At 38.9% G+C, this 16,906-nt stretch overlaps 2 protein-coding genes across 2 annotated transcripts; one reads left to right on the forward strand and one right to left on the reverse strand.

The window, feature by feature from the left end:
* Nucleotides 1–1,139: 1,139 nt before the first annotated feature.
* On the reverse strand, nt 1,140–2,980 carry LOC130078701 (uncharacterized). Its single transcript, XM_056244299.1, has 2 exons — nt 1,863–2,980; nt 1,140–1,190 (listed from the first exon to the last, which is right to left on the reverse strand). Exon 1 carries the CDS (start codon nt 2,829–2,831, stop codon nt 1,878–1,880), a length of 954 nt encoding a protein of 317 aa, XP_056100274.1. The 5' UTR covers nt 2,832–2,980; the 3' UTR covers nt 1,140–1,190; nt 1,863–1,877.
* Nucleotides 2,981–15,228: 12,248 nt separating this feature from the next.
* On the forward strand, nt 15,229–16,834 carry LOC130078702 (diamine acetyltransferase 1-like). The gene is made up of 6 exons (XM_056244300.1): nt 15,229–15,474; nt 15,600–15,651; nt 15,742–15,825; nt 16,076–16,177; nt 16,260–16,300; nt 16,389–16,834. The coding sequence occupies exons 1-6, from the start codon at nt 15,409–15,411 to the stop codon at nt 16,554–16,556; spliced, it is 513 nt and encodes a 170-aa protein (XP_056100275.1). The 5' UTR covers nt 15,229–15,408; the 3' UTR covers nt 16,557–16,834.
* Nucleotides 16,835–16,906: the final 72 nt, after the last annotated feature.

The following is a 16,906-nucleotide window of genomic DNA, read 5'->3' on the forward strand; positions in this document are numbered from 1 at the left end:
CTGATTGATATTAGGAATAGAATTAAAAAAACATGTGGCATCTTGAGGACAATATCTAGAGGTGTAAAGATCACTGTAAAATCCAGCACAATACTTGGCAATTTTCTTTGAATCATCAGTAATTGTTCCATCAATGCTTAATTGTTGAATGGTGTTATTTTTTGATTGCTGCTTTTCTAGTCGAAAGAAATATGCAGAATTCTGCTCGCCCTCTTCGAGCCACCTACGGCGAGATGTAACAAAAGCACCTTCCGCTTTTCTTTTATATATCTCGTCCAACCTATGCTGCTGATTAGTAAGCTCCAACTGTTCTGACTCAGTAAGTACATCTAAAGACTGAGAAGTTAAGGATGCAATTTTAAGTATAGTATCGTTTTCCTCTGTTCTTCTTTTTTTAGCTAAATCACTACTGTATTTCCTGAGAAATTTAGCAGTTTCGTACTTTAACAACTCCCAGTTATTGCTAAAAGAATTCTCACTTTGAGCTTTGTCCCAGTAAAGCCGAATAAAACTCTCAATTTTAGAAGTCACTTCCTTGTGTTTAAGGAGTGTACTATTAAGTTTCCAATAAGAGGTTTTAGGAGAACCGGGAGAGAGAGAAGGAATGAGAACTTGAATAGTCTTATGATCAGATAGGGGCGATGGTAAAATGTTCGCAGCTACATTTTTCAGATCCTTGGATATAAGCCAGAAATCAATGCGAGACTGCCTTGATAATGTTTTGTTGCTCCATGTATATGATTTCTGTAGCGGGTGAGTATCTCTCCAAATATCGGTTAAATTAAAACTATTTAAGAGCGTCTTCACATAAATATTAGAGGAGTCCGCATTCCTTGCAGGCAACCTATCCAGGCAATTATCTAACACGGTATTAAAATCTCCGCCCAAAACGATAAAAGAATTTGGGAATTTAGATAACCAGTAAGAGAGTCGTTCTTCCAAATTATCAAAAAAACTTTTGTTCTCTGTTTGAGAATTGAAGCCATAAGCATTAACTATAATATAATTTACGCTAGCAATTTCTAGAACTAGAAATATGTAATGACCGCTTTTGTCACAGTCAGAGTTTAAAACTTTTCCACTAAAGCGGTTTTTTAATCGCGTTTTTTAAAGCGATCCATGAGACAGCCACAGGTCACCCCCCACTGTGATTTCCAAAAGTTAGCATCCTGTTCAATTGAGTGTGATTCCTGTACAAAACAAAAGTCAGTATTAAGCTGTTTACAGTATAAAAATATAGCCTTTCGTTTAAGGTGGTTTCTTAAACCTCTTGTGTTTAAAGAAATAATAGATAAAGACATAAGAAAAAAGATAAAGTAAATAAATACAAGAAAAACTAGACCAGAAAAATGGTAGTGCGTATATGAAAATAAGTAGGATAAGGTCTCTACAAAAGCGCCAACATGAGTCTGAGAACAGCAAACCTTATGTGAAATTTGTGAACAAATGCTATCAGTACAATCAATCAAACTGTAGACATTTTATGAAAAGAGTCCTTTGCAAGGAGAGGCTAAAAAGCACCCGTTTTCTTTTACTCCCACTCAAATTTGTAATTATAAAGAATTATTATTAAAATTTTTTTTTTTTCGAGGAAAAGTAACTATACATAAATGAAAAGCTGATAAACAGCTTTTGAAACGCTATCAAGCCGTGATAGTTAAAACAACAAAATAAAAATATTGCTGAACATATGTGACATGCTATGCATTAAAAAGCATGTTAGAACAATTTTTGACACACCTCTGCTCCAAAGAGCAACTTTGATTCAATAACATAAATAACAGGTAATAAAACCTGACTAAATCACATAAAGAACATATAAAGTAAAGACAACCTTAAGCTGTGTAACTTACTAGAATTACCTCATCTACAAAGTCTCAAGGTGGGAGAATTTCCTTTCCACCCACAAAAGCACGACCGCCCACGAAGAAAGCTGGCTTGCCATCTTTCCGAGCCTGATCAACAACGGGCCACAGTTTCTTTCTTTTCTCTCTGTCCTCTGCTGACAAGTCCTCCGCCAGTTTCAGGTTTTTGGTCTTCAGGAAGCCGGAGTTCTTTGCGGAGCGCCACACGGCATCACGGTAGAATCTGGAAGAGAAGCGCACGATGACACCTCTCGGTTGAATGTTACCAGGCTTCCTGGGGCCGAGGCGGTGAATGACGTCTATGGCATCTGGAAGCTTGGTTTTGGCCTCTGGAAGCAGACCCTGGCATATCTTGATAATCTCATGTCGCAGATCCTGCTGATCGTTTTCTTCTAGGCCGTGGAGCTTGAGATTCCAGCGTCGGGAGTACGCTTCTAATTGAGAAACACGCTGCTCAGTCTTGTCAGTATTAACTTTGCAAGCCTCAATCAGCGATTCACAGCGGTCAACTCTCTCTTTAACGCTTTTTACTTCAGCACAAACAGCATCAAATGAATCTTTAATACCGGCGATCTGCTTGGTGTTTTCTGTAACTGCCATCTTCACTTCGGCAATCACCAAGGAGTTGTCACTGACCAACTTTTCCAAGGCATCTGACCTGCTGTTTATCAGCTGAGAGAGGGAGGAAAGCTGGGAGAGGATTGCGGTAGTTGTCGTATCTTCCACACGTCTCCATTTAGGTGCAGGTGATTTAACCGGGGTGATGGGAAGTTGCGGAAAATTGTCATCCACTAACGAGACCTTCAGTACCTCCGTGTCTGACTCGAGGTAGTCGTGCATGTTGTCAATGAGCATGTTGTTTGTATCTGACTGCTCAGTGGGAGCTAACGTTTCAGTCATGTTAGTAGAACACGTACTAGCAAGCGCTTTTTTAGCGCCGCTTTTCCTCTTCTCCTGAGGCTTCATTTTACCAGCAAAGGTAATCAGAATACAGCCGGACAAACGCGGTACATGAACTAAAAGCAAAAAGTCCGTTTTGTACACTCTTTAACAATATGGAAAACAGTTCGGTTTGCGGAGCTCAGAGAAACACGTCCACTCAGAGCGCCATCTTGGTCGACAGCCATGTTACAGCGATCTCTGTACTTTCTGTATCACTCAGTGACGTCCTGGAATGTCCATCTACTGTACACTGTTACCCCATGGCGATTGCAAACAGATGACGTATGAACACGTTTCAAAGCTGACTGACACGTCTAGTCACCTTTATTCCTATAGCGCTGTGCCTGTATAATACAGATTGTTAGCTTTACAGTAATAACAGGAACATTATTTAATGAAGCAAAAATAGATCATTTCAGGTGTACAGCAGCTCTAAAAGAAAATAATGTTATTCTTCAGCTGAAGTCATTTCAGTGATGATTCAGTTCCGCTCTAAATATCATCAATTATGAAATGAGTTCAATTCGGCTATAAAGCAAACAGTGATGTCGTCATACAGCTCAGTTCATGCACAGGCTTACTGGGGCTGAAGCCCCAGGGCCTATGAAGACAAGGGGCCTATCATAAGCCAAAAAAAAAAAAAATCACATTGTTTTGTAATTTGTCGAATTTTCTGTCAATCACTTGATATTCATGTTTTTGGCTGCTGATTGATCCAATTTACAAGTGACCCACGTGGGAAGCATGATATGACAGCCTATCAGAATGTAGAGAAACAGTTGTCATCTTCTCTAGTAGTCTATTCAAATTTATGCTAGTCACAGAGGCTGTTGATAACTATCAAAATGTTGAGGAAGAAATAAACGAAAAATATCGCGACAGAAAGAAAACAGTGAGAAGGAATTGTTCAAAAAGATTCCAAAGCTAACAGGATTTTTTAAACCTGCAAATGAAGGTGAGTCGAGCTCATTAAGCGGAGCACCGATCGATGAACAGTGGAAAGGACAAGCAAACAGGCGGGCAGTGTTAATTTCGTTGACGAATAATTTGCGTAATTATTTTCGTCAACAAAATTTTTTAACAGACGAAAACGAGACGATACGGTCCCGACCCGAAGCGTGAATTGATCGAGCTCTCTTTCGCGTCTGAATGGACAAATACACACAACATTATGTCTAAATGTCCGTTTTAGAGAGTATTCACGTAAACACAGTCGGTTATGTCTTTACAGAATGTACAGTTGTGAGAATATTGGATGTGCATCAGTGTAATTGGATCTGCGCACTCGGTCTTAAAGTGACAGTGCGTAATAAAACTAATGCCGTCTGTAAACTTAATATTAATCAAACAACAAAATAAAAAGAGAAAAGCATTCACGGCTCTTTAATAGCATTAATATGGATTAATTATACTTAAATTATACAAATAAATATGTCTGCTTGAAAGAATAAAGAATGATGTATTTAAGTTAAAGACTGCATAATCATTGATTGACAAAAAAAGACTGTTCTACTTTAGGAGAAGAAGTGTTTTTATTTAATTTTAAGATATTATATTATGTCACCGTGCTAAATCTGTGTCTGTACAGTATTGCATGTTCAAACTTTAAAAATGATTCATATTAACAGGTTAATAGATGTTTTCTATGGGAATATATAATGGGTTTGGAAATTTTAGAGAAATTTTTAATTAATGCATTAGAATTTCACTAAACCCATTCGACTTTAGTCGACTAAATCTACTGTAAATTTAGTCTACTAAAATCTTATTGTATTTCGTCGACTAAAACTAGACTATTTACTGCTTTCCAGTATAGCCTGTGCTGTGGAGGTTTTACATTGCTGTTGTTGTGGATATTTTTATGGAATACTGTTTTCGTTAGGCTATATCTCCCCAAGAGAAACTTATTTCTGCTTTTGTTGTATAGACAAACGTGATCATTAGACTTTTTTTTTATTGTGGGCCTACAAAACCTCTCAGCCCCAGGGCATAACAGCAGGTTAATGCGGGCCTGGGTGCCAGATTTCCGCCTAAAACACACCGTAAAAAAGGCCTTAAAGGGCTAGTTCGCCCATTTAAGACATGAAGTTCTATGCAATCCTTACCAGCACTATAGTGCATACACACTGACCCACTCTGTTGTCACCTCCCTGGTCAGAGTTCTGGCCGCTGGAAGTTTTTCAATAAAGTAGGCTACTCCCGGTTATTTTCCGGGGCCACAAAACTGTGCGTTTTTACATGAAAAAATGATTTGCGTTTCAAAGCTTGATTAATTTACCACACAAAAAACACGCCGGTCAAAATTCATACCTCAGTTTTAATCGGCACTATTTTCTATCCATTTCTATCAATCTGCGCTGCTGTCAACATCAACAGTGCGCAGATTGCATACAAGGATTGCATACAACTTCATGTCTTAAAGGGATACTCCACTTTTTTTGGAAATAGGCTCATTTTACAACTCCCCCAGAGTTGAGTTTTACCGTTTTTGAATCCATTCAGCCGATCTCCGGTTCTGGCGGTACCACCTTTAGCATAGCTTAGCATACATCATTGGAGTGGACAAGACCATTAGCATTTCAAAAAAAAAAAAAAAAAAATGACCAAAGAGTTTCGATATTTTTCCTATTTAAAACTTGACTCTTCTGTAGTTACATCGTGGACTAAGACCGACGGAAAATGTAAAGTTGCGATTTTCTAGGCTGATATGGCTAGGAACTCTATATCCTGCGTAATAATCAAGAAACGTCACTGCCGTACCATGAGTGCAGCAGGCGTAATGATATGACGCAGCGCCTGAAAATAGGCCACCTTCCTTCAACACAACGGAACTATTTTCAGGCGCTGCGTCATATCATTACGCCTGCTGCACTCATGGTACGGCAGTGAAGTTTCTTGATTATTACGCAGGAATGAGAGTATAGTTCCTAGCCATATCAGCCTAGAAAATCGCAACTTTACATTTTCCGTCGGTCTTAGTGTACGATGTAACTACAGAAGAGTCAAGTTTTAAATAGGAAAAATATCGAAACTCTTTGGTCATTTTTTTTGTTGAGAAATGCTAATGGTCTTGTCCACTTCAGTGATGTATGCTAAGCTATGCTAAAAGTGGTACCGCCAGAACCGGAGATCGGCTGAATGGATTCAAAAACGGTAAAACTCAACAGTTTAACTCTGGGGGAGTTGTAAAATTAGCCTATTTCCAAAAAAAGTGGAGTATCCCTTTAAATGTGCGAACTAACCCTTTAATATGCAGCGAAAGAAACACCCAATCTGGCAACACCAGCCACCAGCGTCGCACTCGCACAAAAAGCATGAAGTCGACAAAGCAGGTCACTTTGATCATTTAAACGAGTTTTATGACAAGGTCGGTGAGGATGAGAAAAATCTTACATTTCTGTGCAAACTTTGCCCGTCGATAAAATAATTGCTGTCTGTGGTTGACTGTACGTATATGGGCTGTGGCAATAATAAAAAAATAAAATAAACTCGCAGCAACATATGGAAAAAAAAGAACAATGAATTAGTTCATTTTTGGAACTGTGAATTTAGTTCAAAATTTTGAAGTATGAACTATGAACTGACCTAGTTCATTTTAAAATTTGTAAACTGAACTTTGAACTAGTTCATGTGTACTTTCCCAACACTGAACCAGGATCAGATGAACCAACACAGTGTGATTATGATTCAGGCAGCATCACGAGTCAGAATTCAAATTGTGGAGCAAACAAATATTACTTCCAGTTCCTTTTGCTTGGAGATCGATTCATCACGCCAGTATTGAGATAAAGCTAGTCATGGAGTCTGTGCTGAAGACTTGTCTGGTTCTTGTGGTCTCTACTGAGGATCTGTGCTGATATCTGTTGTTTTGACGAGCGCTTCACAGGGGAGAGTCTATTGACACAGTCTCTGCTGACACTTCAGGGCTGTGTTGTGGTCGTGTCTAGGCGCAGGTCCTTCATCTGATCTGGATACGGTCCGGATCCGGCTGACTACGGCAACCTCAAGATAAACAGAGAGAATAATATTAGTGTAGATGCCATTCTTCTTATGATCTAACGAGTACATCAGGTGTTATAGGAAGTGTCCCCGGTTCTGGCTGACCTAATTTATGCAGCCTAATAATCATTTAACTAATATGAATGATAGAAATGTGATAATGTGTTATGTGTGTGCCACTTTAAGGAGATGTGTTTTAGATTCAAACTGACAGAGTAGTCATTTTATGAAAAAAGGTTGAACAAATTGCAACAGAAGCAAACTCAACTGATTTTGTATCCTCAATATGTCCTGAGTAAGGAAAAAAAAAAGCCCAGAAGAATCCCATTAGGGGAAAGTTTAGAAAAAGACCCAAATATAGCCTATTCATACGCATATTCATTCTTTTTCTCACGTGAATAGGGTAAATATTTTAACCTTTAGACATCACCATGAAAATTACTGAGTTGATTACTTACATAAAGACAAACAAAAAATGTATTACAAGTTTTTTTTAATTGTTTGTTAGCGGTGCATAATCTAATGATGTATGTGCTAATTTGCATAAATAACACAAAATATCTAAACATTGGGTGTAGCCAGGTGAAGATGTCTTGTTGAATCAGCAGTCGATTTTGATCAATTATCAACTAGCCAGAATTTTGAAATCACAATAGACGTGAAGGACTATAGTGCGTTAAGAGCTCGCTCAAGTACTGGGGAGCTAAACCATTTAGTGCTTTGTAAGTATTTGCAAGATTTAAAAATGAATGCAATTTTAAGTAGGGAGCCAATGCAGTGTTGACAGAACAATGAAATAAGAAATATAGAGCTGAGTATCATCAGTGTAACAGTGAAAACTAATGCATGCTTCCTAATGATATCTCCCAAAGGTACAGAGTGAACAGCAACGGTCCTAGTACTGAGCCTTGCTGTACACCTCTTCATTTACTGCTCTATATCCATCTTAAGATCCCTAGCCCAATCAGAATTAAAGGGATGGCATCTGAATAAGGTGTTGTAGGATTGAAAATAATCCAAGACATTTGAAATTAACAAAGACACATGCTTTACTGTGTTCCACCCCTTCTTTTAACCACAAGGACCATTTGGAGTTCCCAAAGACACAGAGGGGCTGATAGTGATCAAGGCCTGTAGGCCAAGATTTGTGTACTTTGGGGGTCTATGAATTGTCACACCTTTAGAACAATGGGGGAAGTGTAATTATCTGATTGGTCAGTTTGAATGTCTCACATTTGGGTTTTAGTCACATGGTCAGGGAAAGGATAAAAGAAGACTGTAACTGTTGCTCTGTCTTTTTTAATGCTCTGGCTCTCTCCCTTTCTTGGGGGCTCTCTCCCTTTGCCTCCTCTTTTCTCTCTCTCTCTCTCTCTCTGGTAATATTTTACATGTTGGGTAAGATTAATGGTATAAGTTATCATCATCTCATACATCTATTTTGTAACTATTTTAAGTGTAACCATAACCATATTTTGTCATTAAACCTTTTCAATTACAACTAATGTGCTAAATAGTTTTGATTTGGTATTGACTTTTATGTGCTATCTATTGCAATACAATACTGTCACTCTCTATAGCAACGCTCTCCCACATATTAAGCTATTGTAACTGCGCTTATTTCCGTCGTTGGTATAAGTGGCAGTGGGTGGAATAGACAAGAAATGTACAGTTTTCTACCATCTTGCTAATAACGTTTCTTTAGTCATTCGGCAGTCTTGCAGCCTGAACCCCTGCAGAAAATCCACCCTTACAGTGTTATATATAATAGAGATAGTCCCTCTTTAATAAGGATCGATATTGGAAATGTTATCAACAAGGGTAGAGGGAATCATGTGTGTTATTGAGGAAAGTTGTGAAGTTCCTTTGATTAGCAAACCCCTACAACACTTACCAGTTTGTACACAAACAAGCAGGGGCCTATACCATGAAGCTGGTTTAGGTGGCTAGCCTGGTATGTTTCAGTTTAGTTTGCACCAACCCTGGATTTTAGGTACCACGAAAGTGGTTTGGCTTTTAGCAGTGTTCATCGCTATAGTAACTTACACTCCACGGCTAACCTGGTCCGGGACAGGTGATGCTCCAGGGAAGAGGTTGCAGACCGAACTTGGACCAATCAGCTGTGAGCAAAGTGACATATGTCTGACGCGATAAAGTCACTCGACCTGTTTCTACTCCAAATTAAAGATCACAACATAGCAAATGATTTTTAAAGACAAAATCATCTGGCTTTAAATAATACTTATTTAGAAGAATAATTTTGTATGATTTAGATATTATTTATGTAATTATTATATCCTTAATCGATCACACATGTACAATTTTAGTTTATCGATTATTATTACGCACAGTTTAAATGAATAAATATATAAAGGTAATATAAATACGCGTTAGAATCAATAGATAAAGCTATAAAATGATTATGTGAGCTTAAATGTTCAATTTTTATCAACTGTATAAACTAACTTCACAACTTTTACTTGCACTGATATGGCAAGACTTTTTATTTTAGTTTTCCTCTTTCATAGACAGTTATTTTCTTCTTGCCGGGTAAATTTGTTTAAATTCTTAATATTTTTCAATCTCGTAATATTCTGCAGAAGAGATAAGCGAATCGCAGTTTCACTCTTTCTCGGCATGTGATTGGCTGTCCGCTACTGATGTCACACCTAAACTCAGGATCAAAGCCTGAGTGGACAGAGAAAGTTGATGTTCAGCATCATAGTACCAACAAAGCCTGGTTGGATTGGTTTGGTTTTGTCAACTCAAAACTAATCCGGAGTTTGTTCAACTACCATCATGGTACAGCACTCTAAAAAATGCTGGGTTGTTTCAACCCAAATTTGGGTCAAATATGGACAAACCCAAATGTTGGGTTAAAAATGTAATTAAAAAAATTACAGTTGAAAGTGAAAGTTGAAGTTGGGTTAAATTTTTAAATTACATTTTTAACCCAACATTTGGGTTTGTCCATATTTGACCCAAATTTGGGTTGAAACAACCCAGCATTTTTTAGAGTGATGCCCCAGCTCTCAGTCCAGCTGTATTACAGTCTGTTGTTTGCTCTCTAAGATATTTCTGAGGAATTCCCGGGAACAGAGCCAAACTGAATGGGAATACAGATTTATTTGTAAAGGCCTGCTCCTGCAGGCAGACGGAATGCGACTGTAACATTCCAGTTTGTGTTTGGACTTTCTGTTTGTATTTTTTGAGCAGTTCCTGTGTTTATTTGTTCAGTTTCCCGCCACTCCTTGTTTCTATGGTTACCATCATCATTAGGTCATTTGGTTCAGCTGTGTGTCATTAATTATCTTGTTTAGGTCCTTTATTTGTCTGTCTCATGTATATATACCCTGTGTTCTCCCTCAGTCTCTGTTGGTTCTCGTTAACGTTTGGTTGTGGTTTTCTCTTGGGTCCTAAGTGTTTGATGATTAAAGTCTTCCTTGTTATTTCTCGTCGTGAGTATTTCTTAGCACCACGTTACTGTCGTAGATTTTTTCCTAAACCTAACTATGTATTATTTATACTGTAGCGCGTATATAGTCGACGGCGGCCGAGTCTAACCCTATACCCTAGCCTAGCGCGTCTACACATCGACAGCGGCCGAGCCTAACCCTATACCCTAGCCTAGCGCGTCTACACATCGACAGCGGCCAAGTCTAACCCTATACCCTAGCCTAGCGCGTCTACACATCGACAGCTGCCGAGCCTAACCCTATACTCTAGCCTAGCGCGTCTACACATCGACAGCGGCCGAGCCTAACCCTATACCCTAGCCTAGCGCGTCTACACATCGACAGCGGCCGAGCCTAACCCTATACCCTAGCCTAGCGCGTCTACACATCGACAGCGGCCGAGTCTAACCCTATACCCTAGCCTAGCGCGTCTACACATCGACAGAGGCCGAGCCTAACCCTATACCCTAGCCTAGCGCGTCTACACATCGACAGCGGCCGAGTCTAACCCTATACCCTAGCCTAGTGCGTCTACACATCGACAGCGGCCGAGCCTAACCCTATACCCTAGCCTAGCGCGTCTACACATCGACAGCGGCCGAGCCTAACCCTATACCCTAGCCTAGCGCGTCTACACATCGACAGCGGCCGAGCCTAACCCTATACCCTAGCCTAGCGCGTCTACAGTCGACGGCGGCCGAGTCTAACCCTATACCCTAGCCTAGCGCGTCTACACATCGACAGCGGCCGAGCCTAACCCTATACCCTAGCCTAGCGCGTCTACAGTCGACGGTGGCCGAGTCTAACCCTATACCCTAGTCTAGCGCGTCTACACATCGACAGCGGCCGAGCCTAACCCTATACCCTAGCCTAGCGCGTCTACACATCGACAGCGGCGGAGCCTAACCCTATACCCTAGCCTAGCGCGTCTACACATCGACAGCGGCCGAGCCTAACCCTATACCCTAGCCTAGCGCGTCTACACATCGACAGCTGCCGAGCCTAACCCTATACCCTAGCCTAGCGCGTCTACACATCGACAGCGGCCGAGCCTAACCCTATACCCTAGCCTAGCGCGTCTACACATCGACAGCGGCCGAGCCTAACCCTATACCCTAGCCTAGCGCGTTTACACATCGACAGCGGCCGAGCCTAACCCTATACCCTAGCCTAGCGCGTCTACACATCGACAGCTGCCGAGTCTAACCCTATACCCTAGCCTAGCGCGTCTACACATCGACAGCGGCCGAGCCTAACCCTATACCCTAGCCTAGCGCGTCTACACATCGACAGCGGCCGAGCCTAACCCTATACCCTAGCCTAGCGCGTCTACACATCGACAGCGGCCGAGCCTAACCCTATACCCTAGCCTAGCGCGTCTACACATCGACAGCTGCCGAGTCTAACCCTATACCCTAGCCTAGCGCGTCTACACATCGACAGCGGCCGAGCCTAACCCTATACCCTAGCCTAGCGCGTCTACAGTCGACGGCGGCCGAGTCTAACCCTATACCCTAGCCTAGCGCGTCTACAGTCGACGGTGGCCGAGCCTAATAATCCTAACTTGCTGCACAGCTATATCAAACAAGAAACTTCAAAAAATGACATGAAACATTACTTAATTTGATTGGTTCTTCATAGACAAGGCAAGCCCTCTTGTTAGGTAACCAAACTCTGTTTTTGGTTTCGAGTTTGAACATCTGTCTTGTTTCATTTCCCATTTTTTTTATTTACACACACACTCAGTCACAAGTTGTCCCTTGGTTTCGAACAGTACATTCTGTTAAAATGTTAGATGTTAAAAAAGGTTAGATGTTAGAAACATGGTTACTTTAATATATAGTTTAAAATTGCCACCACATTACGTAACCGTACCGCTGTGATTATTATGTTTTTTTTGACTCCGTAATACAGAGATGGTTTATCTGGGAATGTATCCATATGCGATGCAGGTGTGGTGGAAATTTTAAACTGAATATTAAACTAACCATGTTTCTAACATATAACCTTATTTAACATCTAACATTTGAACAAAATGTACTTTTCGAAAACAACACACTAAAAAACGTTGGGTTATTTTTTTAACCCAACTGTTGGTGTATGTTGGGTCATTATGTTAGGTTATCTTTAAAATTGGTTGGGTTATTTTTAATTTAATACTTAAAACATGTTAAAACATATGTATTGTGTTTATACTCCAATAAAAAAAAATCTATTTGAAAACAATGTGTATTTTATTTATTAAAATAAGGTCCTAAATAAAAATAAATATTTAACTCAACTGTTGGGTTATTTTAACCCAACTGGTATTTAACCCAATGCATTGGGTCTACTCTGTCTGTCCTTTAGGCTATATAGTAGAATTGACAATAAACTTGAACTTGGCACCCAGCCGCCGTCGACGAGTAGACGCGCTGGCTGGAGTATAAATATTAAAGGGTGTAGTTAGGTTTAGGGAAAAATCTACCACACAGGTTCTTTCTTTCTTGAGCGTTTCAGTTGTGCTGGTCTAAAGGAAACGCAGAGCTGTGAAAATAACAATCCCTTCCTTCCCTGTGACGTCTGAGACATCCTTACAAACAATTGCTTTATTTATTCAAAAGTTTTCAATAGGTCTGTAGCCTTATTTTCCAGATATTAAGAAATGCATGAATGTTTTCGTTAGGTCAAGTATTCTGGAAATGACTCGTTATCCTTAGGAAACTCTTTTAAGTCTCTCAATAAGGACTTCCAGATGAGGGGGGATGTGAATGAGTCATTGCTAATTGTATCCCATTCAGAAATACAGTCCGGCTCATGGACTGAAGCTGTAAACGGAAGAACACTTGAGATGCCTGTACTGAGATAAAGACTTCTGCAAACATTCAAATATAGCGGGGCTAAAAAAGTTTCCATAAGTGTTTTTTCTCTTTTATGGCTCTTATAGTGTGATATAGTTAAAAAATATGGATCTCACACTAGAGGAGGAAAAAATCTTTTTTTTTATTCTTATAGTTTTATTCAGAGGCCTAAACTGAGCAAAAAAAAATACAAGTTTGTACAGACGCTGATATATATATATATGGCCAGAAAGTAGGATGAAATTCTGATAGCTTGTAATGAATGAGTTATTTAACAGTATAAAGCACTTAAAATGCATATAAATATCAGTCTTCACTCTATATACCAAAAATATGTCTTAGTAAGATGATATTTAAATGCTTAGTTTTATGATCAAAGCTCAGTTGTTATTATTGTGGGGGCAAATCATATAATGCAATGAATACAATGATGATTGAGAAATGAACAAATAAACATTCATCAAAAGTCTGATGATATTTGATACTCACACATTAACATGATTTTTCTAAAATATGATGTATGGATAATCAAATAAATGTAAGTTGCTTCAGTCCAGTAAATGTCCATCTAGAGAAATATTACGAACAACATCAAAGTTATTCTTATATTTACTTTATAAAAATCATTAAGCACTGCATAAAATATGTATTTTGCATTGCCAAGACATTATTATACTGTTAAAAATCGTATCTAACTTGACTATTCTTGGAGTAAACATCACGCACATCCACTATATGCATTGTTGTTTAAAGTACCAGTCAAGTATAGGATGTGTGATATATAAATGTTTGTATTATATTTACATAATGCATATGGAATTTTTAGACTGATCATAGCTTTAAAAGGCAAGGGAAATAAAGGTATTTAGGTTATTCTGCCTTTGAAATGTCTATTGTTGCACACAGAGCAATGATGCATTGCCTATAGCAATATCTTATAGTGACATCAATCTTCTCCATGATCAAAAACGATGTGTATCCCTATCCCTAAATCTACAGACAAAGCATCATCAGCTTTGAATCACAAATAATAAATATGGAAATATTATTTTAATATATATATATCATGTTTTCAGTCAGCAGTGGTGATAGTCTTTGAAGTTTTACAGTTTCTGTAAAAGTGTGATCTCACATGTCTGTAGTTTGCGTGCTCGCAAACACATCAGCAGTAAATATGTGAGAAAATGAAAGCAGAATTTTATTTTTTGAGTGAATATTATATTTAAATGTTTAGATTCCATCAGCCAATTATAAAATCTAATGCAAATAAAAAATGTGTTGAATGTAAAAAGGTGTGCTAGATGACATAGCTGAGCTAACAATCTGTCATCATCAACAATAATAAACAAAGCCTGAAAATATTATAACTAAAATGCAGGTCTACAATCACACAAAAAAGTTCAAGTTGGCAGTTCAGTTAGGCAACAGGCTTTGATGCAAATTGTGAAATATGTTGTTCATGTCTTGGCTTGATATAATGACACCCTAGGCCTAGGAGAACTAGACAATAAAGCAAAGGAGACTGTATTCTGCAGTCAAATAATATTATTTTGATTTGTATCTGATGATGCTATTGTACTTTGATATATGGGTCCAGAAGACTAAAACCATATTGAAAATCTGGGATTATAATCAATATAAACAAATACTAACACTTTCTTTTCTCTTCTATATCTATTTATATAGATGTTTTAAAAATATTTATATATATATATAAAAAAAATTAATACTGCGTTAGACTTAACTGGGAAGGGTATAGGGGGCACTTAAATATTTTTGTCCAATTGTTAGTTTAAATGCTTTTATTGCTCTCCTTATTTGTAAATCGCTTGGATTAAAGCGTCTGCTAAATGATTAAATTTAATATTTTTGTCCAATTGTTAGTTTAACTGCTTTTATTGCTCTCCTTATTTGTAAGTCGCTTGGATAAAAGCGTCTGCTAAATGATTAAATATGAATGTTTTAACATTAAAACAAAAGGTTATGCTGAAAGATAAGAAATATACGATTATTTAGTAACACAACCTTTCTTTGATCTGGTTCGAACTGGTTATCTTGCTGTACTACTGATGTGAGTCAAGTCAGTACTTCCGGTTGTGACGTCAGCGCCCCACATATAAATAGCGCTCGGGTTCAGCGTTGAGACAAAGCGCTTCCGGCGACGACTTCATGTAATTCTTCACTGACAGGGTGAAAAACCCAGACTTTCTGCTGAGGGTAACCCCCTTGGAACCGAATGAAGAAACAAATCTTACTACATTTCACATACAGAGGACTAGTAAGAAAAGGGAAAAAGAGTAAAAGAAGAAAATGGACAAGTTTATATTACGAAAGGCCGAGCCCAAGGACGTGTCTGACATACTGCGACTCATAAAGGTAAAAACAAACCTACGGCGCATGCGTATAACGTTTAACAGAATAATTATTTTAAAGTTTAAATTTAGAACATTTTTACGTTCTGGTCGTTTGTGGAATAATATACGCCGTTTATTTCATTTCAGGAACTTGCGAAATTTGAGGAAATGGAGGAACAGGTCGTCCTGACCGAGAAAGGTACAGAATTCGGTCTCCGTCGTTTCAGTGTATGATATTTATGAATGTATTTGAATGTATGATGGTTATTTAGGCCTGTTTGTTTTCCAGAGCTGCTCGAGGACGGTTTCGGAGATCATCCGTTTTATCACTGCGTCGTCGCTGAAGTACCGAAGGATAAACAGTCTCTTGAAGGCAAGTTAAAAACATCAGGTTTTTTCCCCCCAAGATTAATTCTGTTTTTTTTGTTTGTTTGTTTGTTTTTTACTTTTATCGTTAATCAATATTGTCACTGCTAATGTTACTATTACGATGGAATTGTTACAGTTTATCTTTCTGCGTCATGCATTGGAAGTGACGTCAGACCCGCTAAATCAGCTCATGTTACTTTTTGTTCTCTTTAACTCTGTGGTGTACTAACGATCCTCACGTTTTTTCACTTCAGGTTATACAGTGGTTGGCTTTGCTATGTACTACTTTACCTATGACCCCTGGATTGGGAAGCTGCTTTATCTGGAAGACTTCTATGTGATGAAGGAATTCAGAGGTAGCTGTAAACAAAGAATTACTTTGAAATGGTCATGTATAATATATCATATCTATTATTGATCTATTTCCCTACAATTCAGGTTATGGGATGGGCTCTGAGATCCTGAAGATGCTAAGTGAGGTATGCATAATGCATTAGAGAAACTTGTCTTGTTATGGCTCATTTTTAAAGTCATCTAAACGCCTTATTCAAATGTTCTTGTCTGTAGACGGCAGTGAAGACTCGATGCAGCGGGATGCACTTCATCGTGGCCGAGTGGAACACGTCATCCATCGAGTTTTACAAGCGGCGCGGAGCATCGGATCTCTCCCACGAGGAGGGATGGCGTCTGTACGAGATCGACAAGTGCAACCTACTCAAGATGTCATCCAAGTAGACGCCAGTGCAGAAGAAACAGTTTGATAAATGAGGATTTTAATAGAGTAGACCAGTGTTTCCCAACCCTGATCCTGGAGGCACACCAGCACCACAAGTCCACACACTATACAACTCTTCCTAATCTGAGCTAAAGATTAAAAGTAGAAGGGAGACATCCAAAATGTGCACTGTTGGTGTGCCTCCAGGAACCGAGTTTGGAAACGCTGGGGTAGACGACAATCGTTGATACACCTGCAATGTATCGTTTACAATAAAGCTTTTACTTTAAGAAAGAGACTGTGTGATTTGATCACTGATTTTGGTCTTGGTTAAGGTGTTGTCAAAAAGAAACACTTATGCAACTCTTAT

The sequence above is a fragment of the Rhinichthys klamathensis genome, unplaced genomic scaffold (genome assembly GCF_029890125.1).
Source record: "Rhinichthys klamathensis goyatoka isolate OS25496 unplaced genomic scaffold, OSU_Roscu_1.1 h1tg000959l_1, whole genome shotgun sequence".
Taxonomy (NCBI): Eukaryota; Metazoa; Chordata; class Actinopteri; order Cypriniformes; family Leuciscidae; genus Rhinichthys; species Rhinichthys klamathensis.

Coding starts and splice junctions, on each gene's coding strand:
- LOC130078701 (XM_056244299.1), bottom strand. CDS start 2,831: ATGAAGCCTCAGGAGAAGAGGAAAAGCGGCGCTAAAAAAGCGCTTGCT.
- LOC130078702 (XM_056244300.1), top strand. CDS start 15,409: ATGGACAAGTTTATATTACGAAAGGCCGAGCCCAAGGACGTGTCTGAC. Junction 15,826..16,075: donor GGATAAACAGTCTCTTGAAG/GCAAGTTAAAAA, acceptor TTTTCACTTCAG/GTTATACAGTGGTTGGCTTT. Junction 16,301..16,388: donor TCCTGAAGATGCTAAGTGAG/GTATGCATAATG, acceptor TCTTGTCTGTAG/ACGGCAGTGAAGACTCGATG.